Source organism: Haliotis rufescens, unplaced genomic scaffold (assembly GCF_023055435.1).
Source record: "Haliotis rufescens isolate VD_foot unplaced genomic scaffold, xgHalRufe1.0.p SCAF_8, whole genome shotgun sequence".
NCBI classification, from domain to species: Eukaryota; Metazoa; Mollusca; class Gastropoda; order Lepetellida; family Haliotidae; genus Haliotis; species Haliotis rufescens.
This window is the reverse complement of record NW_025964372.1, coordinates 14,562,976-14,582,775: the sequence shown is the minus strand read 5'-3', so window position 1 is coordinate 14,582,775 and position 19,800 is coordinate 14,562,976. Positions and strand designations below refer to the sequence as shown.

General features: G+C 40.3%; 1 protein-coding gene across 2 annotated transcripts in view; it reads right to left on the bottom strand.

The window, feature by feature from the left end:
- Positions 1 to 13,570: 13,570 nt before the first annotated feature.
- Positions 13,571 to 19,800, bottom strand: part of LOC124149013 — a 32,766-nt gene continuing 26,536 nt past the window's right edge. The window contains exons 1-6 of one of the 2 annotated variants that reach the window (XM_048389575.1): positions 18,790 to 18,908; positions 17,281 to 17,343; positions 16,693 to 16,841; positions 15,068 to 15,214; positions 14,533 to 14,570; positions 13,571 to 13,950 (exon numbers count right to left, since the gene is read on the bottom strand). In XM_048389575.1, coding sequence (XP_048245532.1) covers positions 13,840 to 13,950; positions 14,533 to 14,570; positions 15,068 to 15,214; positions 16,693 to 16,841; positions 17,281 to 17,342 — 507 coding nt within the window. In that variant the 5' untranslated portion in view covers position 17,343; positions 18,790 to 18,908 and the 3' untranslated portion in view covers positions 13,571 to 13,839. Of the gene's footprint in view, positions 13,951 to 14,532; positions 14,571 to 15,067; positions 15,215 to 16,692; positions 16,842 to 17,280; positions 17,344 to 18,789; positions 18,909 to 19,800 lie in introns of those variants that run through there. The other variant, XM_048389576.1, reaches the window with a different exon arrangement.

Here is a 19,800-nt window from a genome sequence, read left to right as displayed (position 1 = left end):
AGTCATATAGAGCACCTGCAGACTAGACCTGTCTTTCTATCAACGTAAATATGCATTTACTTTTTACTTAGTAGATGACAAACATGTTGATTCCTTTGTAGAGTTGGACACCGAAAATACACCTTGCATCAGCTGAGTCAATGTGTGACCTGGCTAAATGTGTATCAGCAGGACCCAGGACCCGAGGGCATTATCATGTTTTTTTAACCACTGGGGAAAATGGCCCAGACTCGATTATTCAAAGGCTGCATTTACAGATATCTATCATTCACGCACTAAATGACTCTGAGTTACCTCAATATGAACATTAAGAACATCAGAGCTTAGTGTCCAAAGTTGACTCTAAATCAGCTTTATTTTGCCATATCCGTTACAACCCCAGCCACAGAATACAGTTGGACTTGTGAAGGTCCAGGGTAGAATAGGTCTTCAGCAACCCATGCTTGCCGTAAAAAGACAACTATGCCTGTGGTAAAAGGCGACTAACGGGATCGGATAGTCAGGCTCGCTGACTTAGTTGCGTGGATCGATGCCCACGGTGTCAAGCACTAGATTGTCTGGTCCGGAGTGCGGCGTTAAACAACAAACAAACAAGGCACACAGTGGGACAACATCAAAACCCTTACAACCAGCCGCAAAGACTTCAAGATTAGGAATTCCAAAGAGCAATCCACATCAAAAGACGCCAACCATCAATCAACCGTGATCAAGTCACCATCTGCGCACCATCAACTCATCAAAGATTCTAATCAGCCGTAATACCCAGTAGTCGTGTACCCGCCGGTGTTCATAACCTGCTTCTCCACAATAACACCTCAATATGTTTGATACAATCCGATCACTAAACCGTAATGCTGTATATTTGAACATTTATGTTGACACGGACGCAAATGCACATCACGAGATGTCTCGATCGTTATTTTAACATATTCCTTAAACAACTGTTTTGAGGGTTAAAAGATTTTCAAAAGCAAAATTCGTAGATGGAAAACTCTCTTGAGTCCAAACCGGGATGCGAACCCACACTGCTAGAGTGAGGCACCTAATCGCCAGCACACAAAGTCAGCGATCTAACCCACTCGGCCATCGAAGCTTCCTCAAAAATGACAATCCGACAACTGGTAGTCACGTACTTTGTACCCCTCTGTGGAAGCCTCGGTGGCTGAGTGGGTTCGAATCCCGGACGGGAAGAAACTTTATTTTAGTCAGAAAGTGTTATCCAAAATATAACATTAGTTATTCTAAAATGACATCATAACTGGGGTTACACTAAGAAATGACCTGGGCAATGAGAAGACACGGTGGGTAACAACTTCTAGTGACTATTTGCAGTTTCATCATATTGCTCGGCAACACTAACATACTCCAAGAATGCATCTGTTCCATCTCTTCAGACTTCTCAGAAAGTTGGCAATGAGAAGACTCGGTGGGTAACAACTTCTTGTGACTATTTGTAGTTTCATCATATTGCTCGGCAACACTAACGTTGACCAAAAATGTACCTGTTCCATCTCTTCAGACTTCTCAGAAAGTTGGCAATGATAAGACACGGCGGATCACAACTTCTTGTGACTATTTGCAATTTCATCATATTGCTTTGCAACACTAACGTAGACCAAAAATGCATCTGTTCCATCTCTTCAGACATCTCAGGAAGTGAGCATTCATTATTGTCAGTCAAGTGTCCGGCATGGTTATTTGCTTGTCATCAACTCCGCAAACAAAGCGCACGTAAAATATGACCTATACACCTGACAACAAAACATCCCGCCTTACATTATTCTATCGCCTCAAAGTTCCTGGAAATAGAAATATCGCTAATATGTGTGTTCCTACTCCGTACACGTAGCCCTACTGAACACGCATGATGCATGTGAATCGCACCCTTCGACAGCAATTGTACACAGTTACCTTAAATAGTTCGATAGGAAAACAATAAAATGCGTTCTGTCTGCTGTATATTTTAAAATTCAATCAGACTCATTACTATTGAGATACATGTTTCAACTGCAAAGTTATCAATGTACCTCGAGTACAAGCAAGTAATATTCATGTATGTGGTGCTGGTACAATTTTGTGTCGCTATTGTGTAGCGTAGCATTATTATGAATATCAAATCACAACAGCACATTTCTTTTTTTTTAAACAGTCGAATTGTTCGTTGGTAATGCTTTAATCTCTACACTAACAATCCCGAAAGAAAGCTAACCCCTTTATCGACCACTGTGCCCAAGCTTGTTCTATTATGCCAACAGTCCAAACTCGAGACCTTGCAACATATCCGATTACACTGGCCCAGGCTGACCCTAGCAGGATTCCGTCAGTTCTCTATGCGATACTCACACGGCAGTCTGTCCCCTAGGCCTGGTCCTGCGCCATGACTGTGGAATTTATATCTTTTAGGTATTCTGTTTTTTTAAGATCCTAGGCAAGTCTAGATCCTACTAACCCAGTCTACTTTAGTTGATTCCAAAACAGCAGAATGGGAAAGATTCTTTTGGATAAAAAAATATATTTTAAAGAATTTTTTTTATGATTTGACAAGTCTAGATTGCCTAAGTTCTTGTCCTGAAATCAAGCATTGTTCTGTGCTCCATTTGATTCTATTGAGTAGATTTATATTTTTAACTACGACAATGACAATTCTGGGATGTTTATTGATTTTAGATGTCGGTATTTAAAGATAACCAAATAATATAAAATATATATAATTTATGATGTAGCTAAGGTATGGGCACGTGTAAAAACTGTATTTTGTAGTCAAACAAAGAAGATCTTGAACACCTTATATTGCATATTGTTTTGAAATGTCTCGGCTCATGAACACGTTCCTTATTTCAACATTGTATTCAATTCTACACATGACTGTACACAACATTTATATATTTTACATGTATACGACGGCTACTTTGGCAAGTATAACGGTAAACACAAACGTACGTTTGTTTAACATTTATTGTGTGTTGAAACACGTGGTATTTTAAATGGGAAATATAAACATTTAGTCTGTTCGGGTAACTAATTCTAACTATTGTTTCCAGAATAAAATATTATTTACTTCAGGCATACACATATTATTTGGAGTCATGTAACACCAGATGTTGTTTTCAACCAATACTGTGTCGTAAACAACCACAGAAATATGAAACATCAATGCTAGAGAATAACCAATTTCGATTTTGCAACGAAACAAATTCCTTTCGGTGTAAACGTTGACAATAGCAGTAAAAATATATTAATGCATCACTGAAAATCAGTGATGACGCAATTGTTTGCACAAATAAGCTGTTGCCTCAGATGAATAGATGAAGTTATGCCGAAACAGTAAGCTCTTAGAACTCTTGTTTGCCAGCTGGGACCATATCAGTAAATCATATATGAAATTTATTTATATGTTGAACGTATAAACAGAGAGTATTGTTATCTGGAACGGTTTCTGCAAGCGAAGTAGACATTTGGGATTCCATTTGTGCACACCAAGATGTTTCATTTATCAAAATATGCCTGTGTTTGTTTGAAGGGAACATGTTCTTCACGGACTCTGCTGCAGGCTTCAATGCAGGGTTGGAGCACACAAAGACTATTCAGAGACAATCTGTTCAAATAATTAATCAGCGCTACTACCAATGCAAATAAAGAATGTTTATTATAACATGTTAATGTCATTGTATGTATATACTTCACATAAATAAAGTACAAGTTTACTTTTCTACAGTTGTATATACATAAAGTACAAGATTACTTTTCTACTTTTCTTGGATCACTCCATTCTAATACTTAGGTAACATGGGGTAGACCAGTCAGTGCCTTCAACCATGACCTACGTTGTTTTAAGGTGTGTGACAAACGGGACGCGAAACTAACGGGAGGATACCGATTACACTTGCCCAGTCTGACCCAAGCTGGATTCTCTCTACTGGTCTCTACTCCATGCGATACTCACAGCGTTACGTGTCTCCCAGACCCAAGAAAATAAATATGAAAAGGACTCAAACTCAAGTCAAGAATGATTTGGCAAGTTAAGATTGCCTCAGTTTTGGCCTTGAAATCAAGCATAGTTTTGGGCTCCATTTTGATTCTATAGGATATATCATAGTTAACACTATCGTTAATTATTATTATCAAAACTTGTATCCACATTACTGCAATGGACGTGTACATGATCACGCACTAAGTATTATCAAACACTATTTTCTATCGTGCTGTGAATTTAACTGGTTCCATTATATCTTTCCTGGTTGGTATATCCATGTTTGATTCAAAAGCAATTTGTTATTTAATTCACTGAATCATGTAGTCTAAATGGATACAAGTTCATACCAAATATATAGTCTGAATGGCATTCCAAGAGAAGATATATATTTGCCATCATGTACTTGTGGGCCTGTGTTTTGTTGTGTTCACGGAAAAACATTCCCGCGAGTCAGTGCGCTCATACCACAATAAGTCCAGTTTGGCTCTTCGATCGGCCAGAGCCACGCCCGTTATCGCAGCTGGCCTTTAGTTATATCATCTAACATGGTTTATGGATTTCCTCAGTGAACAAGAACCTAATCAGTGAGGGGTCCTTTATCTTCCTTATTCGACTTCTTGTGGAAATCTGATATCTCAACTCACAGCTGGTTAATATATATTTTGCGCTAAATATTCGAAACAGAGTGAGTTGGCTGGTTTGAACGACATATGTACAGCGCCTCTATTTAAAATGGCTACAGCTCTCCAGTTTGAAAAAGTGTGTGTGTGCTGTTTAACGCCGCACTCAGCAATATTCCCGTTATAAGAACAACGAGTCACGCCATAAGGGCACGTTGGCACGCCAACAGCCACATATATTCAATCATGAATTGCCTCGCACTATTAGTTTAAGTTTGCTAGGGACCAATTCCGATACGGATTCATCGCCGATAAACCGATATATACTGAACCAAATTAAAAACTTCACAATCCTAAAATTTTAACATTTTGACCCGTTATCATTGTGAGCCCTTATTGTGTATTTAAACAGTAATGGCCACGTATTGTCTTCACATAACACCCGTTTTTGTGCAGGTGAATCAATCAAAATCATGTGCACAGCACTATATTGGGAAAAGTGTTTTTTCACGTGCAACTGGACACGTGGCCATAATACCGCACGTGTTTTCAGCCATACTTGTTAGCAGTCATTAACCAAAAAAGAAAAACACAAGAAAACAAAAGTCTTTACGGCCATTTGTCATGCCACGCCTTTCAAATGTGCAACGTGAACGTGCCATCGGCAGGTTGCAGACGGGAACGTCCGTAGCTTAAGTCGCAAGGACGATGGGTTATTGTCGATTTTTGACGGCTAGATCAGCCAGAAATTAACTCTTAAGGGGTTGACTGAGTGCGCAAACTGTTCGAAACCGTCTGAGAACTGCTCACCTTCAAACACGACGGCCATACTGCGGGCCTATTCTGACTCAATTACACAGACGTCAACGTCAAATGTGGGCACAGCGACACTTACGATGGACTCGGAATTTGAATCAAGTCGTCTTCAGTGATGAATCCCGATTTAATCTTCGATTTGCTGATGGTAGGGCGAGGGTGTGGTGGCGCCGTCATGAACGTTAAGCCCAGTGTTGTGTACAGGAAGTTGACAGATTTCGAGGCGGAAGTGTCATGGTGTGGGGTGCTTTCTGTGGCAATGCACGTTCCAGGCTTCTTGTCATCTGTGGTAACCTCAACGCTGCTGCTTACCGCGACCAGGTACTGGCACCAGAACTTCTGCCTTTATGGCAGCACATGGACCCGGTTTGATCTTCCAACACGACAATGCCAGACCCTACACAGCAATTTTGACAAGGAATTTCCTTCAGAATGCGGGAGTCAACGTCATGGACTGGCCGTCAAGGTCTCCCGACCTCAATCCCATCGAACACGTCTGGGATGCCCTTGGCAGAAGTCTGCGCGCTCTCCAGAACCAACCACAGAATTTGCAAGATCTTGGCACAATTTTGCAGCAACAATAGCGTCGTCTTCCCAATCATGTGTTCACAAGCATCACAAGGTCCATGCGGAGGCGTTGTGTGGCAGTTGTCAACGCACATGGTGGCCATACACGCTACTGAACTTGTGTGCCATCAGATTCTCGTGCTTGGGACTTATGATTTAAACTGTTGATGTTGTTACCGAATACCGTAGGTGCTTGGAACAATTTAGGGTTACCACCGTTAATTAAAATCCTTCTTTGAACATTAATGATTAAAAATTACCTTCTCTGATACATTTGTCCGTTGTATATCATATATGGGATTACTTTTAAAAATGTGAAGTTTTTAATTTGACTCAGTATAGTTTCTTTGACAGGGGGTAATACATGACTGACCCCTACAGCAATGGAGGGTAACGGAGACGTAATCTGTGGCTTTACCAGTTGCCAGGGAGAAGAAAGCAGACGGAAAGGAGATATTAGCAGCGGACATAAAAGGTTTAATTCTTATTCCAAGAGGGAAATAATATATGACTTATTATACCTATCCTTATAAGGGGGATTAGACACACATGTGTATGTTGGGTAGGTTTCATTAGATTATAACTTGGTGATGCACCGTAAAGAGCTTAATGCGGCGTTGTGTAAGAGATGGCTCATCGGCCTCAACGTACAGACTGTTAAAATAAGATGTTGTGAGAGGGTAAAGGTAATATAGATATTGGAGGTCTAGTTGGGAAGAAAAAGGGAAAAAAGACAAAAGGACAATTTCATTTAAGTTATTGTTGTCTCCAAAAACCATGCGAAAATGTCTTGATTTCAGATGGAGAATAAAGTCTTGAGCAAGTTATATAAATATTGTTAATATATATGCGTGTGTTTATTTCGAGGCATATGACACTATGAAAATGATAACAATGGCGATATGCCTTGAAAGAAACAATTTTGACTTCATTGGTTTTTATTTTATTAAACAAAATTCACGACTATGTGAAACATTGTAAACAGCCTCATCATAACATTTCTTGTCTTACAGAAACATGTAATGTAAAACATTAATAGTTATAATAAACGAATCAAGAACATTGCATTTTAAAAGTGTGTTGCAATCAAATTCAATAGCAATGACAATGTACAAAGCTAAACAAAACCGACGACTACAAAATCAGTCCGCTAACTGCCGGGAATGCACTTTACATGTCACTAACAAGGTTGTACTTTACAAGGGAATATGTGAATGCAGTCTATTCTATGCGTCTGCTTACATATGCGTCTCGATTAGCAAACGTCGAGCCAGGTCGTCTTGCCCTGTTGAGGAATGTTCTCAGGGTGAAGCATACATAAACTCCACAGCTGGGGGTACCCTTTTAAAATATAGGACAGTCCGGTGGAGCAGTGTTGTCGATGTTCGTGAGCTAATAGATATGATGCAGCACTTTAAGAGAGGAACTCGAGCTGTGATTGTATGTCGGTTTTGTTGTTTACGTTTTATATTTGTAAGTGTGAGGGATTGGCACGGGCTCGAATGTGTTGACCAGTACTCCACATGATGCAAACAATTAAATGATACTTATCAAATATAATCAAAGGGAGCAAGCGCGTTTCTGGAAAATCACGCATTCATCTTAATCTCATATCCTTATGTAACCGCCACGTACCAAGCGGTCATTTCTTAAGTTTGAAAAAAGTCAACTATCATTTTGGTATGGTTTTCACCAGAAAACATTAGAAATGTCAGAATAATCTAAAATTATGTTATATGTTTAGTCGACATGAAAACCCTACAGTTCATTTCAGTATTTATTTGGATTTTATTTTATTTCGTTACTTGTATGTAATGATATAAAGAAACTTGAATTTGATAATAACGACTAAATATTGAATATTTCAATTTTTGTATGATCTGTTAACAGTTAGTGTTTTACGAATGTCATAAGCTTACACACGTGACTGATATATGTTATACGTGTTAATATTTTAATACCCGAATATCAAGTCGGATGAATCAAATATCACGTGAAATGGTTAAACGTCTAGTCGTATGAACAAAAGAACATGTGGAAGCGTAGAATTTCACATTGGGATGGGCCCAATATCACGTAGGGATTGGTACGACGAACCAAGTATCATCACGAGTGAGTGAGTGAGTATGGTTTTACGCCGCTTTTAGCAATATTCCAGCAATATTACGGCGGGGGACACCAGAAATGGGCTTCACATATTGTACCCATGTCGGGAATCGAACCCGGTTCTTCGGCGTGACGAGCGAACGCTTTAACCACTAGGCTACCCGACCGCCCGGCCCCTCATCACGATAAGTCAACGCGAGGAAGCAACACAGTTTAGGTGTACAGATAAGCGTTGGGATCAGCCGAATATCACGTTTGCATCAGGTGAATATCACGTAGGGATCAGCCGAATATCACGTTTGCATCAAGTGAATATCACGTTGGGATCAGCCGAATATCACGTTTGCATCAAGTGAATATCACGTTGGGATGGGTAGGATGAACCAAGTATCATCAAGTTAAGTCAACGCGAGGAAACAACACAGTTCAGTGTTACATGTAACATTCACATTCAACAATTGCAATGGTCTTTCTATTTTGAAGAGATTAAGTATTAAACCACCTGTTTTATTTTGCCATTTTTTCAGTGGAACTTGACACAGCGGAACAGACCGCATTCGGTTTGTTGCAGTCTCAATAGAAAATGCACCTGGCACACTTTGTGAATATGATAGAATGGTGTGCGTGTGTGTGCCTGCGTGCCTGCGTGCCTGCGTGCCTGCGTGCCTGTGTGTTTGTGTGTTTGTGTTAAACGCCGAAAGGATACATTGCTAACAGGGGCCAGGTACTACACATGACCCACAACGCAAACACCAATTGGACCAGATACTTTACGTTATTTTCGTTTGTTTGTTTGTTTGGTGTTTTACGCCGCTTCGGCAATATTCCAGCTATTGGCGGCGGCCAAAAAATTGTCGAATATTGACCAGGCAATCAGTGATTGACAGTGTGAACATTAACGCCGTCAGAGTATGATCACCGAGCCTGACCACCGCATCAGGGCCCAATTCGAACACGGAATCACCAGGGGTTTCTAATTATTATTGAGTTTGGGCAGTAAAACTCGTTAACTGAATGATTTGTATACGTGTCATCGACCGGCCAAAGAAACCCATGGCTTGCACGTTTCAGTTTCCAAAAAATATGAGTCATGCATATGTCAAAGGTCATCGATATAAACAAGCCCATAGAACAGTTTTGTGACAGTTTAACAGTGAAAAACCCATGTACATATATATACATATAGCAGCGCAACAAAGACAATTTTCCGTCCAAGAATTTTAGTTGTGAAAATATTTTTACCACCTATATTTATATTTTTTGTTGAGAATATATATAAATGCTGACTGGAACACCTGACGCGCATTTACGGAGTGCATTGCATCGTCCGAGATACCCGAGATTAATGTTTTCTTTCGCTGTTTACCTCCTACAAAATATACAGCTTTACGATTTGGTGATCGAATTGTTTAAGACTTTTGGAACTGTCAGTGCGGCCTTTAGAAATAATCGAGCCTGGGCCAGGTTTCTCAGTGGTTGTAAAAAGCATGAGAAGCGCCACAAGCAGTCGGGGCCAGGGTCACGCTAATCAAATCCATTATTCGCCAATTTGAATGGCAGTTGTGATATACTTTATAATATATCCCATTTGCATGAGGGAGATCAGCAAAAGTAAAAACAGTTTTCCAGAAATGCGCTTGCTCCCTTTGATTATATTTGATAAGTATCATTTAATTGTTTGCATCATGTGGAGTACTGGTCAACACATTCGAGCCCGTGCCAATCCCTCACACTTACAAATATAAAACGTAAACAACAAAACCGACATACAATCACAGCTCGAGTTCCTCTCTTAAAGTGCTGCATCATATCTATTAGCTCACGAACATCGACAACATTGCTCCACCGGGACTGTCCTATATTTTAAAAGGGTACCCCCAGCTGTGGAGTTTATGTATGCTTCACCCTGAGAACATTTCTCAACAGGGCAAGACGACCTGGCTCGACGTTTGCTAATCGAGACGCATATGTAAGCAGACGCATAGAATAGACTGCATTCACATATTCCCTTGTAAAGTACAACCTTGTTAGTGACATGTAAAGTGCATTCCCGGCAGTTAGCGGACTGATTTTGTAGTCGTCGGTTTTGTTTAGCTTTGTACATTGTCATTGCTATTGAATTTGATTGCAACACACTTTTAAAATGCAATGTTCTTGATTCGTTTATTATAACTATTAATGTTTTACATTACACGTTTCTGTAAGACAAGAAATGTTATGATGAGGCTGTTTACAATGTTTCACGCGGTTGTTTGTGGTCAATAACGAGCAAACTGCAATAACCTTGTTATAATGTCAGGGTCCTGCGCTGTTACTATGTCAGCACCACACAGTCGTGAATTTTGTTTAATAAAATAAAAACCAATGAAGTCAAAATTGTTTCTTTCAAGGCATATCGCCATTGTTATTATTTTCAGTGTCATATGCCTCGAAATAAACACACGCATATATATTAACAATATTTATATAACTTGCTCAAGACTATATTCTCCATCTGAAATCAAGACATTTTCGCATGGTTTCTGGAGACAACAATAACTTAAATGAAATTGTCCTTTTGTCTTTTTTCCCTTTTTCTTCCCAACTAGACCTCCAATATTTATATTACCTTTACCCTCTCACAACATCTTATTTTAACAGTCTGTACGTTGAGGCCGAAGAGCCATCTCTTACACAACGCCGCATTAAGCTCTTTACGGTACGTCACCAAGTTATACTCTAATGAAACCTACCCAACATACACATGTGTGTCTAATCCCCCTTATAAGGATAGGTATAATAAGTCATATATTATTCCCCTCTTGGAATAAGAATTAAACCTTTTATGTCCGCTGCTAATATCTCCTTTCCGTCTGCTTTCTTCTCCCTGGCAACTGGTAAAGCCACAGATTACGTCTCCGTTACCCTCCATTGCTGTAGGGGTCAGTCATGTATTACCCCCTGTCAAAGAAACTACATGGGCCTCCCAGCAGACATGCCGCTCACAATGACACTTGATCAAATTGGCTTTGTTCACTCAACCTTAGAGCGCATCCTATGGAAGAAGGAAGATCTCCTCTCCGCACAAGTTCAGATTTCCAGCCAGTTCCAGCTAACACAAAGATGTCACTTCCTAGCTTCAAGAAGTCGGTGTTATCAGAACCAATCAGGGCCAGGTGCTTTTAATAATCAACTGCCCCACACCATTGATGGTGCTCGGCAAGAGAAAACTGCCTGATTCCAGGGGGCACGTCTTTGAGCCTACACCAACAACTGGCAACCATGTCCGGCCATTGGATACTCGAGTTTGTTCGCATGGGATACAAGTTGCCCTTTCACCAGTGCCTGGCACTTGTATCCAGAACCACGGGTCGTTGACTCCATCTGGATGGGACCAAGTTGGCGACTGTGAACTTGGCCATTCACACGTGACAAGAAACGGGGGAAAATTCGTGCATTAGCCAACTCGGATACCAGGTTTTTATTCTCCGGTATTTCTAGTGCTGAAAGAGCACGTAAAAGATTCATATGATCATCGACCGGAGGCTCCTCAACAAAGAGTTTCTAGTACGTCCAGTACGTCAAGATGGAAACCATCAGAGAGCGAAGTTCCACTTTCAGGTAAATCAGCTCAGATTTACAGGACGCATATCGCCATGTATCTATACATCCCAGTATCTCCGTTTCACTGTGAACCTGACGAGATCTGTATGTGAAGTCCAGAGGATGATCACAGAAGCCGTCAGTCAGCCTTTCCAATCGCATTGGTGGTGGATGTTATGCCGGGGTTACTGACATCTCTCCAAGATCTCACGTACAGTGGAAGACTTCGCAAACTTGATTGAATTAGAGGAGATCCCTCATTCTCGATGGACATTCTCTTGATATTTCCCCCACTAGGCCACCGCCTCTACAACTGTAGAGTGCTGAGTGCTCACACTACAGAGCTTCAGTCCAGAGGACATGGACAGATATGGACAGAATGCTTCATATCAACTGTCTGGAGATGCTAGCGATTTACTAGTCAATATAAACCTGGGCAGTCAGGCTGCTTTTGTCGTCGGTACTGGTTGCTACATACAACACCACAAGAGTAGCACACCCTCAATGACAGGAGGTAACGAAATAACAAAGTGTGTTGAAGAAGACTATGCATTTATTGGCAGACTGGATCAGCTGCAAACTGGAAGCATGTCACATCTGAAAGTGAAACTGAACATCTTGGCCAATTGTTTATCCCTTAGGAACAAGATTGTGTCGATAGATTGGTCTCTACATACCAAAGTGTTCAAGTGGATGATTAAGACGAGGGGCGGGTGTAGGAAATCCAGCATTTGACACCAAACAATTTGCCTAGGGTAGGTTAACACGGGTTTTAATAATAATATCTGGAGGTGATCTACGGTTCTACGGAACTGACGACAGGTGTATGTCACGTCAAAGCAACCGGAAGGGATGCCGTAGAAGGATGTGAGGTCGGAGGGTGATCACTCAAAGAAACGGAAGTGACGTCATCATAACCATGTGTGACGTCACAATAACCAAAGCCGACGTCATAAGACCCGAAGTGACGTCGTGAAGATGCCACATATTTACTGTGAAAGTATCAAGGTATTGTACACTTTCTTAACGTTTCTATTTCTTTATCATCATTATTGTCAGCTATACTGGATTACTATATGCTAGATCTCGCCAATCCATCTGATATATTCTGGCTACCCTCAAACAACAGTTATCATTGTGTATATTTTTTCGAATACCACTACTAGTACATCAGTCCATTCTATCTCCCTCATCCATCTCCGGTTTACTGACTGTGTTGGACAGTGAAGTGGACGTCTGTTGAAAATCTAGGGATTTCTTTCAGTGTGATATTAGCCAAATTGCAGGAATTGCGGCTGTTCTGTAACAGAGGAAGTATTCTTAGATTTATACACAATGATAACTATTGTTTGCTGAATCCTTTCAATTCCGCCTCCGCTGTATTTTTGTTTCAAATTGATGGACAGGACAAACGTGCCAATTGACCTTAATGAGCGCGCAAATTTCGATGTTTTGAATACGATATTTGCATTAACGATGTTACAATCTATACATTTCTGCAAAGTTGTACCTACCCATGAGACTTGCCCTTTTAGCATGTTTAGGTTATCAATAAATACAGATGACTTAACACCTTGTGGTATGAGTATATGAGTGTGAATCTGCATTTAATCTGTTTTGTCCAGTCCATTTGTTTGAGGGATTATGATCAATTACTAGTGAGTGAGTGAATATGGTTCTACCCCGATTTCATCAATATTTCAGATATAGCACAGCGGCAGACACCAGAAATATGCTTCACACATTGTACTCATTAGGGGAATGAAACCCGACCTTCAGTGTGACAATTGAACACCTTAACCTTCAGGCTACCCAACCAACCTTCAATCAAGACAAGCAGCATCTCACAAAGTAGCATACACTCGGCGATGATGGTAACCACTGACAACTGAGTACAAAACACTTGTTTTCACCAACAGCTTTATTGACGTTTCTACATTAGTTTCCGACCATATGATATTCTGCTGGGATTCTGTTGGGAGGCTAGTTATCCTTTCAGTAACAACTTTAAAACCAGATATATTTTTAATTAAAGCCTAAAATATTGTTAAAAAAGTGGCAATGTAGCAATTTTGGGGGGCTGCAATTTCTTTTTTCTATTTCGTCGGCAATTTACTTTTTCCGATGAAAAAAATGAGAAATGGTCGGACCCTTGCAGGTGATTGTGGGTCATCCTTATGTGCAGTTGATGTCCTCTGGTTTCAGTGCATCCACCTCGGCACACTGGACTCGGTCAACGGGGTTCTCCCTGTTTTTCGGGTCACTGCAGTACATGTCCTTGAAACGCTGAAGACAGGAGAAGAGTGAGTGTGTGAAATGGACATCTAGCGCTATTTGGGTAGTTTGGTGTGATATCACTTCAGACAGTGTTTAATGTATGATCAAATCTGAAAGTAACGTAGCCTATCCACGTTTAATCAGGGATTCGAACCACGACTAACGGGATCAGGCAGAGTGAATGATTGCTGTTTTCAGCCACATCAATATTCATGTCGAATAAGGACAGGTTACGCCAACAATGGGCATCCTTCAAATGAAGTGTACCGACGTGACGACTAAACGTTTCAGCTACTGGTATGTGGGCACATGAGAACGTATCCGATATGAGCATTTGTATTATTCAAACCAGTGACATTATCACATGTCATGAAAATACAACACTGACATTGGAGAGTGATGTTGAACAGAAGTATGTTCGTGTCTTCGGGTTTAACATACAAATTACTTCCAGCAGTTTGTTATAACAATAACATAAATTGTATAGGAACAAAACAATGGTTACGGCTCCTTGAAAATATTAACTTGGTTCGTTCGTGATGTATTCGAGATATCAACGTTCGTTACATCCGGACTTGACTGTTTACTTACAATGTATTGAACCGATAAGAAGTCGACATTGGACAAATCTGAAAAAAGAATAAAAAGTAAGTGAATGTTGCTTTACGTTGCTTCAGTTCCAGCTATATATCATCACGTTTGCCTGTGAATAACCATTAGTACACACGGGATTCACACCATGAGCATCGACTCACGCTGGGAACAGGGAGGAGGGAGCACAATTCTCTGAGTGAGTGCGTCAAGGACAAGGACTGCAACACACTGAACCAGTATCATCTGATGTTGTGTTGGCCTCGAGATCCATACGTTTATATGTAATGTTACAGGTCGAGAATCTTAAATCAAATTAATGTTTCCCCAAATCATTTCGGACACGAGATTCACAAGGACGCTTTACCGGTAGTTCGTTATTCCGACGCTGTAAGACTGGGCCATTGTGGTGCACACAGTCTATTCTGTACAAAAAAGGTTACTGTAATATATATTCCATGATTCTTGAATTATTTAAACTTAAAACCACTAAAACCACCAGCTGATGGACACATATCTTGAACATGTATCTTACTGAATCCAGTGAAGTCATCTGCGTTCACAAGGCCATCTTTGTTAGGATCCCAGATTGAGTACATGAATCGGGCGTAGTCCTCGGAGTAGCCGTACCTGCACGTCCACCTGGTCACGACCTCCCACTGTTGCAAGCTGCAAGGGTCATCTGTAGGTTAGATTGAAAAATTATCAGGTATAATATACTTTTATCATTATTATTATGTACAGATTGAAATAAAAAAATGCAGCAAAGAGGGTTTTGGGTGATACTGGAACAGTCAGACTGGTTAGGCTCATCATCAGCTCAGGGCCCTTGCCCCCTCTACATGCAGTCCAGACAGCGAATGGGACTTCTCCCCGGAAGCGCTGCCTAGTCAAACCCACCCAGAACTTTTCGGAGACTCCCCAACACTGCAGCCTTCTGCATTACCCAGATTGTCAGAAGGACTATATTCCTGGTAGCAAACCCGGATACTCTACCAATGTCAGTCAACAGATTGGTAGTACCAAACCTAAGGCACCGAGAACAATGGGGAGTCGGACAACTTGGTACCTCGGATGCAAGCGTGACATTTCGAAAGCGAGGTCTGCATATTTGCCATGTTTTTCCTCAATCTTGTCAATCACATTACTGTCAAACGAGACAGAAAATTCAATGATATAAATGATTTCATTGGATTAATCAAAAAGGACAAGATCAGGTTTGTTGGCCTGGATATGTCTGAGGCTGTATACGGGCCTATTCCAAAGGATTTTGTTTTTATCATTTTCCATGACGCCCTCATATTCAGGGTCGTACCATGGATGGACCGCTGTGTCAAAACCACAAGCATGGCGAAAACGGTAATAAAATGATCGGGCCACCCCATCATGTCGCTTAAGATACTGTGTCTGTGCCAAAGCTGGGCATCCACTCACAATGTGTTGGACAGTCTCATTAAATTTATTACATAATCTTCATTTCATATTAACATTTTGATGCAAAATCACACATTGACGGTTTCGAGTTGGAAGTGACTGGTCCTGAGCAGCAAACAGAAAGCCTTCTGTTTCACTTTTCAGGCCAGACGACTTCATCCAAGCGAAGGACTCTGCAGGATTGCTGATCTTCTCAACACACTGCACATAAACTCGATGCAGTGGTCGTTCAGAAAGCCTCTCCTTGAAAAACTGAGCCTGGGCCGATTTGATATGGCACTTCGCTTGGTTGACACTCATTTCTGTATCGTCCAGCAGTACAGAACCATCAACAAAATCAACACCGACATTAAGATTATGTCCCACATCCTTGGCTCGTTTTAGAAAACTGTGGAATGCCTTTTTTTCATCATGAGTCTTGAAATGCTTCACAAGAGGATCATGAGACAAATAAATGGGTTGACACATTATTATTATTATTATTATTATTATTGTTGTTGTTGTTGTTGTCATCATCATCATCATCACCATATCAAACCTTGGTATTCCATCAGTTCTTAAAAAATTAACAAGAGGCAATCTTTACAATGCATGATCTTTCCGAAATCGGTTAACCCTATCAACCCCTATGTTTTTTGCAATGATTCCTCTTAGTAAAAGTATTGTGTAAAGAAATCCCATGCCCCATTACAGGTTATCAAATGATGCTCGCTAAGCAGACCTTACCGTCGTAGTTGAAATACAGGATTTGTTTGTGAACATCTCTGAAGTCCACTCTGCCGTCATCGTTGGCGTCGTTGTCCACCACAGCAGCACAGAACTTCCCCACCAGTTGCTCAGGAGGGTTGCAGTTGTTAAACAGGTTAAACCAGTACCTTCAAGAAACGTGAGTGGGTGAGTGAGTGAGTGAGTTGGGGTTAACGCTACCTGGACAACTTTAATTAATGCCACCGCATGTCAGCTCATTAAACTGGAATATAACTAAAATTGCGCATGACGGCAACATATTGTTTGTTGTAGTTTGTTTTGTTTACGTCGCAGTCAGCTGTATTCCAGCTGTATGACGACGGCCTTGACCAGAAAATCCAATGATCGATATTATGAGCAAAGATCCAAGCCGTCGTTGTTTGATGACAGGCAATCGACTAAGTTACCGATCAAGAGCACACAATCAACCTGTTACGACCAGAACATATTCCTGTGGATCTGTTCTAACCCGGACTCCATTCGGGGTGCTTTGTAGTGGTATGATAAGAGCTGAATTAGAATATTTTACGAACAGATATTACGGATTGGATCAATGTCTTGATATACCTGGAGAAACCACAGGTCCCACAGAAGAGGAGGGCGGACACGGTGAGTCGGAGGGCAAGCATTCTGCAAACAAACTCAGGCAGGTAATGACGTTTCAATTTGTCATCAGTTTTTCAAAGTATCGATCTGGGCCTGCTGGGTGTTATTGCGCATGTCTTAAGCAGCAAAGTAGTGGTCGATAACACACACATTGAGGTACACATTTCATAAAACAGGATGGTTTCTCAGTTGTTAAACAGGGATTCTAGGAAACTATTTATCCGCGGTGTGTTGGGGTGAAAGCCAACTAATTATAGCGATTGTATCATAAGTTATATTCTCTATATGATAATAGTTACAGTATTAACTAACAGTATCAAACCATTGAGGTACACACTTCATCAAACTGAATGCTTTCTCAGTTGTCAAACTAGAGGAAACTATTTATCCAAGGTGTATTAGAGGGAAAGCAAAATAATTATAATCATTGTATCAGATGTTATACTCTGAATATGATAGTGCCACACTATGAGCCGAAATGCAAACGTTAATTAGTTAATGCAAATAGTTACAGTATGAACTAACTGTATCAAAAATTAAAGGATAAACTAACTTTATCAATATTTGCAGTATAAAACTAACTATATCCATACTTACAGTATAAACTAATTGCATCAATATTTACAATATAAACACTGTATCAATTGTTACAGTATTAACTAACTGTATCAATAGTTACAGTATAAACCAACTGCGTCAATAGTAACAGCATAAACTATCAATAGTTACAGTATAAACGATCAATGGTTACAGTATAAATTATCAGTGGTTACAGTATAAACTATCAATGGTCACAGAATAAACTATCAATGTTACAGTATAAGGCTGCATCAATAGTGACAGTATTAACTAACTGTAACAATAGTTACAGTATAAACCAACTGATTCAATAGCTACAGTATAAACCAACTGCGTCAATAGTTACAGTATAAACAATCAATGGTAACAGTATAAACTATCAATGGTTACAGTATGAACACTGCATCAATAGTTACAGTATAGACTATGACACGATTTATGCTGTTGTTTAATGAGTAGTAATGCAATAGCAACACATACAGTATATAACATCACAGACAGTATATAACAACACAGACAGTATAAAACATCACATACAGTATATAACATCACATACAGTATATAACATCACATACAGTATATAACATCACATACAGTATATAACATCACAGACAGTATATAACAACACAGACAGTATATAACATCACAGACAGTATATAACATCACAGACAGTTTATAACATCACATACAGTATATTACATCACAGACAATATATAACAACGGACAGTATATAACAACACAGACAGTATAATAGCAACTTCAGTAATACACATTCAGCTCACACTGAGGGTGGCAACTTGCTATGTCGTACGACTGAAAATAAAACGAGTTATTCATCAGTATTAATGAATAAAGATAAAGTATTTTAGTAAAATGGGAAAAAGTACGAACCTGTCTGAATGCACTGGATAACGACTCGAGCTTTGATCAGATCCCTTTTCGACTCTTTAAGCTTGTGTGACAGCTCCACCCCCGATGGAGGCAGACGCGATGAACTTTGGCAGTTGAGGGTCCAGGGAGGGGTATCCAGATTTTGAAAACTGAATTTTAGAATCGAGTCCATTTGAAGACAGAAGTGATATTGCTTGTGTATGATTCAGAAAACGGACGGGTAGCGCTGTATTTATCAATATTCTGTAATATTCGCCACTTTCAACCGTCGAAATATACAAAATACACAAGATGAATGACAAGATAATGTGTGTGTGTGTGTAGATGTGCGTGCGTGCGTGCGTGCGTGCGTGCGTGCGTATGTATGTGGACTTAAGTGGTTTTTATTAAAATATGAGCTAGTATTGCACATATCCATACAGGCAACATCGACCGTGTTATTGCTTCTTTCACGATGAAAGAGCCGCCTCCGTGGTCTTGTGGTAGAGCGTCCGCCCGGAGAGCGGAAGGTCCGGGGTTCGATCCCCGGCCGCGTCATACCAAAAGACGTTATAAAGATGGTACTTGTTGTTACCCTGTCTGGCGCTCGACATTAAGGGGCTAAAACAAGGACTGGTCGGCTCGGAGTCAGTATACTGTGTCTGAGTGGGGTATTCATGTTAAACTGCGGCATGGTATCTCAGTGAGCTAGCACTATAAATCGGCATCAGTCCGGACTAGTACAAGCAGCCACACACACACACACACGTGCATGCACGTCGCTATATAAGTGCAATAATCTTGGACGCGACGTTAAACCCAATTTCACCTCACCTCACCTCACCTCACAATGAAAGAAGTCTCATTTCATCAGAATTATATAATGTCAATAGTTGATAAGAAATAAAACTTTCAACCATTTTTTTATTGAAGAAGTTTATTGAATTTGTGTTACTGATATGTCAAAACGAAAATAATACCTATTGTATTCATATTATCGTCAAAATATGTATCAATATTGGTAAGAGCATC